The 10,909-nt window shown below is 36.9% G+C and overlaps 1 protein-coding gene across 1 annotated transcript in view; it reads left to right on the forward strand.

Moving 5' to 3' along the window:
- The window catches only part of LOC146455008 (uncharacterized), a 39,910-nt gene extending 31,424 nt beyond the window's left edge, over positions 1 to 8,486 (forward strand). The window contains exon 17 of the mRNA XM_085094837.1: positions 8,128 to 8,486. Coding sequence (XP_084950963.1) covers positions 8,128 to 8,486 — 359 coding nt within the window. The remainder of the gene's footprint in view (positions 1 to 8,127) is intronic.
- The last annotated feature ends 2,423 nt before the right edge of the window (positions 8,487 to 10,909 follow it).

Raw genomic sequence — 10,909 nt, forward strand, 5'->3', positions numbered from 1 at the left:
TCCAAGATAACACGTTCGATATTGAAATCCTAGCAGCATGCAGGATGTTTGTCCCACGAACCTACACGTAGTTTCATGGCCTTAGCTCCCACGAGTCTCCTGTAGCTCAGTGGTAGAGCATCCGAACTAATAATCAGAAGGTCTTACATGTAGGTTGGACTCCTGATAGGAGCACTCAGATTTCTTTTTTTCTGAGTGCAGTGTATGCCTGTGTCACTTTCTGGAATAATTCATCATTCTCTGCTTACAAGAAAGGCTCTTCATGTACATTGGCTGAAATATATTTAATGGGCCAAACCAAACCTACATGTATGTGATGTAAGAAGCATAGTCACAAAACAGACAAAACAATGAGTAAATTTACAAAATATAGAGATTAGGCAAAAGCCATGTGCAGAACGCATTACAAAGATATGGCCTTTGAGCTATGAATGGACACAGGAACCTAAATTAGTCAAGAAATGGTGAGGAAAGGCAGCCAATATACATGTAAAGAAAGTCTAAGACACGCAGGCCTTACACCATTTTATAAAGTAAACTATCTCCTCGTGACACTTGTCCCATAGAGGCCATGCCAGGAGCAATGCTAAAATAATAATGTTGACCTGCAAGAAACCAAAAAGTTGCTATTTCACATTTGAACAAGAATATTTTTTTGAACATTGTATCCATGAACAAGAGCTCAAAATAGCATTCCAGAACTTCTGCATTTCACTCTTTTCTGGGGGAGCATACGTGTAACCCCAAATTCCCCCTTGAAGCTCAAGTCCTTTTCGCTTTCAATGCTCACCTCACCTTTCCTAAAAGTCTGGCTATGGCTCTGTCACAGAGAGAAAACATTATTTTGCTATGTTGAGTCATTGGTATTAATAATTTTATGAGTGCCCCCTTCTCTTGCCACTTTGTAACTTCAACTTAAGTGAAGCTGTCCTAGATTGTATATATTGAAATGAATTCTTGAATGTATACATGTACATACACACTTTAAAGGGACTTTTACATGAAGCATACCCAATGTGTACCCTCCGGGCCAAAACTTAGAATTACATGTACCATCTACTGTATTGCACTTTGCATAAAGGAATGGATTGTAGCTCAATAACTTCAACGCAAGTCATTGTACTGTATGTGAATTCGAGGTCTGTTTCTTCACCCTCTTGACACACAGTTGGTGACACAAAATCAATAACCCCATATGCATGCTAATTTAATGTACAATGTAACTTACCGGTAAACCTCATTCACGAGACACAGTCATCTGAGTGCTGGATTTCACATGTGGTGATGTCCTGGTCAGTTGTTTCCCTGCCAACCAAGAGACATACTGTAGTGGGGTAATTCAGAAATTTACTTTGGCAATGGTTAATGAATTGGCCCCTACACTGACATTCAGTGTCAACATACAAACTGAGTGCAGTATGCTGGCAGGAATTAATACACAGTGATTCTTGAGTTGTTCTACATTGGCTAAAAGAAATATCACACCTTTAATGGGCCAAAGCAAACCTACAGTACATTTATGTGGTGTAAGAAGCATAGTCACAAAACTAGAGCTAGCATGAAGTATGTTCTGGGAAAATACATGTATTGGTCAAGTTAAAAAAGGATGAGACCATTATCTTTCCAATACCAACCGAACAAGTTACATGCAGTTAATTAGTAAGGTTTTATTTTTTATGCTTTCCCGTTGTTGCTTTCAAGTCTGCGCGGAACTTGTTTATGTTCTTTGTCTGGATGATGAAATGTTTTGCTTTTATGTTGTAATAATACTGTGACATGACAGTTTCAACAGTTTGTTTTTCATAAGCTTAGAATAGAACATTTTTGTCAAAATTGAAACACTTTGTTCCTTTCAAACATACATTGTACCACAAGTGGCCCATCTTATCAATGTGTATAGAAAAATTTGCACCACTCACGGAGCCAATCAGATGGCTCCTTTTCAGTGCAGACCAGTTCAGCTGTAATTTTAATATCAATTTAATTAATATTTATTTAACTGCTTCCCTTGTTTTGCTTGACAACTATTGACATTGTTGGTGGAGAAAATTTTTCTTTCTTGTCAGCAAAATGTATATGTAGGCAAAACAGGCATTTTAACCATTGGGGTGGGTAACAAATCCTTATCCGCTGAGTTACAATTTGTTTTAGTGATTGAAAATACATGTACTGTACCTATCATTATACCGTAAAAAAAACTTTGAACCAAATTTTGTGTATTATGCAGTTTGTAATCATGCTCAAATGCCATAAAGTTTGAGATCATGAAAATGAAGGTGCAAGTAACTACAGATGTATTTTAATGCATTTTAAACATTTTTTGTAGGCTCTCCCATCCTCTAAGAGCCACTGAATAATTGTGTAACTTTAAATTAATATTTACACATGTATTTCCTCACCTTTTTTCCAGGTCCATTCCTGAAGAAGAAAAATAAATTTCCAAGCAGCAGAAACAGAGCAATCATTGACATCAAAATCAGATAAGAGTTGTATAATGCAACATGTACAATTTCAATGAAGTAAACATCAGATCATTTATGATACATGTATTATTTTTCTGACACCAATGAGGCATTGGTGTGAAAAGGATTTTTTTCTCAGAAAGTTGTTAACCATCAATTTCTTTACAAAGTTTATGGTTGTAGCTGTCAAGAATTTATCTCCTCAGCATGTGTACATGTACATTCTCCGTTTTAAATTCCAAGGAAAGTGTAAGAAATTGCACAAGAGTTTGCAATAAAAGTTGTTACAATCTACTTGAACTTGAATGGGAATTTTGTTATTATTGTGATTTATGATTTTGTTTCTGATTGGTTGAGAAATTTGCGCACATTTTGCTACCCAATCACAGAACGTAGTAAAGTAGAACCATAGCCAAAGCAAACGTGAAAAAACGCTTGGATAAGCTAGACTTCTCTGTTTTTCTAGTTTGTTTTCCTACTACAGCTGTGTATGCACCCTTTTACTGAGAAAACCAGGCTAAACCTTGCTTTCCAGGTAATATTTGCCAACCATACCTAACCTGAAAGCCTGGGGAAACCAGGCCAACCTGGCTTTTCAGGTTATGCTTTCCCACCACACTTACCCTGAAAGTCTGGGAAAACCCGTCTAACCCTACTTTTCAGGTACGGTGTTCTTAAACCACGCTCACCCTGAAAGCCTGGTAAAACCAAGGTTACCTGGCTTTTCAGGTTCTAGTTTGTGCGCCGAAACCAGCTTTACCAGGCTTTTTAGGTAACTTTTGACCAAGCTAACCAGGAAAGGCTGGTAAAACCAGGCATACCAGACTCTTAACCAGACATGAGTTCAAACCAAAAGCCTGGTAAGCCTGGTTGAACCAGACTTCACCAGGCTTACCAGTCTTTTTACCAGGCTTTTGTTGCAAGGGCAATCATAAGGGCCAACGCAAGTTGATTTTACTGCGTGATCGTTTGACTATTGACTGAAATACAAGGAATTGTTTCTATAATGAAACATTCAAATCAACGTTACAATATTGCTACGAATATTAACACCAAAGTTTTAAACAATTCAAATTAAACTTACTTTCAATTGTTTATTGCGTCTTTTCAATATTGTGGCTCCAAACGGAGGACATTGGTGGTTAAAATGGTGTTACGCTATCCACTACTGTAAGCACTGAAAAACAATCAAACAATCGAACAAATAAACAAACAAAAAAGAAAAGAGAGAGAGAAAATTAACCTCTAATTACTTGATGTTATCCACATCGTATAACACAGTGGACTCCCGTTAGGCAAAGTGTGCTTTAAAATATCTCAATTAGACATTTTAAACTTTTAATAAACGTAAACTCATAACACGGTTTTGCAAGTGTGCGATTGTTCGGTGTGTGTATCTTTGAGTAGGAAGGCTATCTAGGTTTCTCAAAAGAAAAAAATAGACATCTGTTCTTCGCATTTTTATATTTAAATTAAAGACGTAAGCCACGGCTCTGACCTAGCGTCGTTCATGCGTCGTACCAGCACGACTCTCCCGTTAAACCTTTTGCTGTATATAATTGAAATCTGCTATTAAGAGGTCTTTACATACAGGAACACTGCAAAGCAACCTACTTGATGGGGCGCATAAGAAGTAAAGTTATTCTTCTCGGGCCTTTTTCATGAGTTATTCCCGTTCAGTACAAGTACACCTGCTATCCACTTGGTTAAATGCTATTTCGTTTAGATGTTTCTGGGAAAAGTGAATGATCAATGATTTGTAATTCTTAGGTATGCATTGGAAGGTCTTTTCAGTCAAGTACGTTTACTTTCATCTTCCGTTTGTGTTTCTCTGAACGAAAAACAACCCGCGGCACTGCCTGCTATATTCCACCATACCGAATAGCACAAAGTAATCAAGAAAAAAGGATAAAGAAATTTGGCGAACTTTGTTAGTCACATAAAGTCCGTCAAGAATTCATTTTGAGCCTGTGAAACTTGTAGGTATTTGGAACAAGCTAACGTCTATCTTACTCGTTCTACTTTCCTCTCAAAACGTAGGAATGGATATTCAAGTTGCGTACGCCTTTAAAAGGAAACGGCCAGCACACAATTTGGAGGAGAATGGGCAAGATAAAAGCCCTTGTTTTCGAAAGATAAGATTTGCCAAACCAGACACTTTTTAGTGATATAACATCCGTCAGTTGTATAACACAAGATCACATTATGATGTCGGTGCATAGATGGCAGTCATCGAAAAGTCATCTGACACAAAATTAGTGCTCATCTCCGTCACATTCTATAGTTCTTTAGAACAAGGGGTGTTTTATTTTACTAATTTGTATACATCATATCTGTGGAGTGCTCCGAGCTAAGTCAAAATATCTTGATACACCAACTATTGGCCTCACACCGTTTTCATTTGAATCATTAGGGATTGGATGCATACTCTTCGTGCAGTATATTTCTTCGGTTTTTATGAACTGTAATCGGATTAGGCCATGCATTAACCATTTTTATCTGGTAGGTTATATCTCGATGCCTTTCGGTTCTAGGTTGGTAGTTTAAGAATTTAGCCAAGTTCGGCAATCTCCTCTGTGTTCTTGCGGTCTGAATTCCCTTCTTGGACTCTTTTATACTTTCAATGAATTCCCGGCACTTTTGGATTTTTGGGTTCTAATTTTAAATGCAAAGAAAAAATTAATCTCAACGGGTATCCTTCTGAAGAAAAACAGATGTGTTGATTGAAGATTGAAGCTGGAGGGACGTCTGTTATCCCTGGAAGACTAGCGCGTTGAATTTCCGCCGTCCTATTTGGCTGGAATTTAGTTAAGCAAAAATATGGTTTGTAATAATCTAAATTTGCAGTTAATACAAACACTTTGCTGTGTGCCATTTACATTATTTCCTACAAAAACGGGTGAGAGCCCTTTTCTAACAAAATTCAAGTACTTACATCAATTTGCTAATTGCATTTTGGATACATCCTCTAATTTTCAATATAGGTCTACACAATTGACACTCACTGATGCTATTCTGCGAAAAGAACATGGAATATAGAAATAGTACCCCAGAAGTGTTAGTTGTTGTTGTTGTTTGTCACTAAAAGTTTAATTTCTTTTCTGCTTTGTTTATGTTCATTGTTTACAACAATATTTCTGAAGTCCTACAGATGTGAAGAGAAAGAGCGCTTATGTGTGCGAGTTGCTAGGTCCATATTATTATCAATATTGTAATCAGTGACGTGATTGAGTCATACGTGTCCATTGCTTAACTCTATTCAACTTGCTGCAATATAACCTGGAGGATATAAGTACATCAAAAAATGTTTCCTTTGGCGTCCGCAAAATGAGATGATGTCATACGACGTGGGAATTAGCTCCGTGATTTATCACGACTGCCCTCCAAAACCGGTTCATCAAACACAATCGTATCAAATTAAAACGTAACAAAGAAACACTATTTTTTTAAAAGAGAAAAAAAAAATTCGATAAATATGGCTCTCAAAATCTTGTTGGCATAGTGAAGTCGTGTCATACGAAATTTGTTCCCTGATAGCCAGATAAGTTTAAGGAAACGTCATAACGTTGGTTGATGTTGCCTTAAATATTAAAAATGTTGTGAATGTTAAAGGTCAGAGAGCTCCCCCCCCCCCACCCCCCGCCTAATCTCCCAGTCTAAATGCGGTTAAATGTACTTCAATTCCATGTATAGTTTTGTCTATTGAAAGTGCAAATATGGTTTAAAAAAATCATGAACAAAATCATAACTCCCGCTTAAACTTTTTGTTTTTTTCGATTAAAGCTTTCTTTAAATATTTTCTTAACATTTTGTCCCACCCACTTGGAGGTGTAGGACTCACGCAACAGGATGGTTAACAGGAGGGCACCCTAATGTTGCTGATGGTCAAGTTAGCAAAACGGTGTGTTTTCATTGGTCTGGTCGCTGCTGCGACTTTTCAATTTCCATCCAAGTGAGGAACTGCGGTTCTTTCTACGTGTATTACCTTACTGGTTCACCAGGCTGTGATCTTTGCTTCTGTGGTATAACTAAAGAAGAACTGAGACTGTTCCATTTTTAGCAAACCCTACAATTTATATTTTGTTTATATGTATGGATGATTTTGTTTTTCAACTAATCATTTTTTTTTTTAATTATTTTGTTTTCGGAAAATCATTCGCGTCTGAAATACTTAAAAAAAACTTTCTTGGTTATGATATTCAGAAGGTGATCGCAAATTGCACTTATCTTAAATTCCTGATGTACAGAAGTCCTCCTGCTCGCGCACTGAGAAATATAAAATAAGAAAAAAGATTATTATCAGTGTTTAAAAGGAAAAGAGACAAACGCCTGTCCTTCACGTTTGCAAAACCAATGAGGATCTTACCAGTGTCAACCTCCATATGTTTATAAATATGAATAAATGGAAGAGAGTAAATATGACCTTTTTGCACCTGCCATCCAAAAAGCGGCGACATTTCTGGGATATGTTAGTAATTAACCGTGACTTGTGCGTGTGAAGCCTCTATTACCATTAGATGCACAGGTTACACTGTATAACACTTTGATTAGTCCCCTTTTTTACTATGCTGATGTTATCTGGGGTGACAAAGATAACTCTACTCTTATGGGCCATTTGCAGATTCTGCAAAATAAGGTAGCAAAATTTATCCTTGATTTGCCTGGCTATGTATGCTTCATCCACCGATGCACTCAAGTCACTTGGCTGGCCAACCTTGTCCCAACGTCGCCTTGTAAACAGATACATGATCACTTTTAAGTATATTCATGGACTAGTAGCTTATAATTTTAATATTCTTAAGAACAGCGACATCCATTCCTATAATACCCGGAGAAAGAATGATTTCCGTCTTCCACGCATACGAACCAACTACAGAAAGAAGATACTCCTTTACCAGGGTATTAAGGAATGGAATTTTTTAGAACAGTCTTTCAAAGACATAAATTCTTTTTTAATTTTCAAGCAACGTATCAAAGAGCATGTTTTTAGCTAGTTTTTAATTTTTATTTCTAATTTTTTCTTCTTATTGGTGTCTTTGTATTTTCTACTTTTAAATAATTGTGATTTTAAATCATTTGTAAGTTTTTAAAAGATAACGTAGTTTTTTTTTTCTCAATCTACAGGGCTCCACTAAATATCACTTTCGTGATGTGGGCTCCCTGTATAAAAATTATTATTATTATTATTATTATTATTATTATTATTATTATTATTATTATTATTATTATTATTATTATTATTATTATCGCGTACGATAAAATGTATTACTATTTGAAAATCCAGGATTGAAAACTTACTTTGTCTTGCTAAATTCAGCGAACTTCAGTGAATTTTTTTTTAATCCCAAGATTTATTTCTTATTTTATGTTATTTATTGTTTATAATGTTAATTTTCAGTTTGTATGCTCTCAAGTGTACGTGCGTGCGCATGTGCGTGTATGGTAGCTACGCCCCTGTTTTCCCTAGTAGCGCAATGCATTACCAGCTGGAATGGTCTGGCTGAAATTATTTTAAATTATGATTATACTAATTATGATAATTTTAATGCTTAGAAATTTTATCCACTGGTAATATGGATCTGGGATAATACAGCGAATTGAAACTTGCTTTAGTCTTATTTGCGATGAATATCACTGTGTTACTTTTATAACTGTTTCTCTTCAGAATGCCAGAACTATAACAGTCTGAACAGTGCTGACAGAAAGATAACTTATACCACTTATCACGGTTATTGTGACAATGGAATGACTCATGGATGGTATCGGTTTGAGGGAGCTGCAGGAAAACAAATGGCTTCTTCATGCCCACCCACTTGGAGGTGTAGCGCTCACGCAACAGGATGGTTAACAGGAGGGCACCCTAATGTTGCTGATGGTCAAGTTAGCAAAACGGTGTGTTTTCATTGGTCTGGTGGCTGCTGCGACTATTCAACTTCCATCCAAGTGAGGAACTGCGGTTCTTTCTACGTGTATTACCTTACTGGTTCACCAGGCTGTAGTCTTCGCTTCTGTGGTAGTAACTAAAGAAGAACTGAGACTGTTCCATTTTTAGCAAACCCTACAATTTAAGTTTTGTTTATATGTATGGATAATTTTGTTTTTCAACGAATCATTTTTTTTTTTAATTATTTTGTTTTCGGAAAATTATTCGCGTCTGAAATACTTAAATAAAAACTTTCTTAGTTATGATATTCAGAAGGTGATCGCAAATTGCACTTATCTTAAATTCGAGTTTTGTTGTGTTCAAGAGTATGGAAACGTTGTGTTAGTCAGTTGCCTTAATTTTAACGCTTCCATTTCCAAGATAGCCGAGAGCCAAGAAAATCTAATACTGAAATTTTGATTGAAAATAATTTGCTTGCGCTGTAGGTATATTTACACTTTAAGGCCAGTTTTCAAGCGGAAACTACTATGGAACCAATCTCGTACTCAGAGTCCTCAGGCTCTTTTGCCAGCGGTTAGTCGCCAGGAGAGAATTGGGTACTGGATTTTTTTCACCGCAGGATTTATTCGGTAAAACAATGTAAGCCGTTACGGAGCCAATCAAAAAAAAAAAAAATTGAAGTCTCCTGGTGCCCACCCGTTTACCAAAAAGCCTGAGGACTCTGGGTACAAGGTTGCTATGGAACCAGGTGAGGCAACTTACTGAATAGGTTTTATTTCTGGCGCCTTGAGTTTGAGCCTTACCAAACGTGTACACTTTCAACTGCAAAGAATATCATGTATAACAATGAACCAAAGCCTACTTGGAACAGTCGCAGTGTTGTTTCTCAGCGTTTGCAGTTTTAATCCTTTGATGAACTAGGAAAATACCATTGCTTTGAGCAATGTGCCAGCTGAAATGTATCTCATCAGGCGTACATATCACTGATGCTAGTACGTGTTCCCAGATGTGGGGGCAATTAAATCATTTGGAAGAAAAGTACAACATTTTTCGGTCGTTACAACAGCCATCGCCAGTTACGAAATAAGAAAAAAAAATAACAATATTGAATTTGAGATAAATATGTAACATATATATTTTACTGATAACTTGTTTACTGCTCGGCAAGACCTTTAGCAAACTCAATCAATGTGAACCACCAAACCCAAAATTTAATTGTGAAGCCTGGACATGACTGATTCTTCTTTCTTCTTCTTCCTTTTTTTTAATTGTTGAGGTAAAAGAAAATAATAAATTAATATAGTAAGGAATAACTATGTATCTTTAACTTTTGAGACAATAAAAATCGCAATGGAAGAAATTAATCAACGTGTTTTTAAACGTAAAAGTGTTTATTGGTTTGGTCTCATAGTTATTAACTAGTTACATAAATCAAGGCCCAAAATAAAACAGAAATGCGGGCAACAGAATTCTGCTTGCAAAAACTCCAACAAAAACAATAAGAAATGACAGAGCCGTTCAGTTGATGCTATACTATAACTATAGTTTTTTTTTTTTTTTTTTTTTATTTCAAGCAAGTTGCCAGTATTGGAATGTGTAATGGCATGTGCATTGGCGGACGGACGTGTCAAATTATCCTCCCGCGCAATTCCGCTTATTCTTATCATTCATCTACTTATTTTATCTGTTCGAAATGCTCAATGCTATAAGTTTAGCTACCGTTATTCGCGTCTACATCTGGAGGCGACCGATACAACGACAGAACCTGTTAAAGCTTTCACTTCACTTCCAAGCTTCTAGACAGTTCCAAATAAAAGGACATCAGGGCTGAGTTGCTCGAAGCATGGTTAGCGCTAACAATTGGTTAAGAGGTATTAAAACCTATAGGTTGTCATGGTATTTAACCCAGGTTAGCGCTAACCATGCTTCGAGCAACTGGGCCCAGAGCGTTTATGATCAGCCGTGTTCCTTACGACGTGTCAGGAATATGCTCATTCCAACTAAACAAGGTCTCTGGTGATGTCTATCCCAATCCTGACCCGTCCCGGACTGGCATAAAGTTCCCCTGCGGCGAATGTCAGAAGTCCGTCCGAAGCAACCAGGACGCCATTTTGTGTGCTGCGTGCGATCAATGGTTTCACGCAATATGCATAGGTATGGGCAAGCATGTCTTCAAATATTACTTGGAAACCCATCACCCTGGATGGGAGTGTGCTTTTTGTTCTCTCTCTAAATTCAGCGACTCTTTTTTAGAACCAAACCGGGAATGAGACTCTAAGAGAGGAGAACAGCACTCACAATGCACTTAATTCTAACGTCGCAGTCTCGCTAAACAAAGCGAACCATAGTGATGACGATGACAATTATCTTCAACAAGCTGCCTTACATCTTAACTCCTCAACAAAAGACTTAAAAATTGCTCATCTGAATGTCTGTAGTATACGCAACAAGATAGACGAACTAAGAGTACTACAAAGCATTTGTCGTTTCGATATAATTGCCATTACAGAAACGCATCTGAACAGATCAATTTCTAATAACCTTTTGAGGGAGGAAGGATTCA

Source organism: Pavona decussata, unplaced genomic scaffold (assembly GCF_977016875.1).
Source record: "Pavona decussata unplaced genomic scaffold, jaPavDecu1.1 SCAFFOLD_289, whole genome shotgun sequence".
NCBI classification, from domain to species: Eukaryota; Metazoa; Cnidaria; class Anthozoa; order Scleractinia; family Agariciidae; genus Pavona; species Pavona decussata.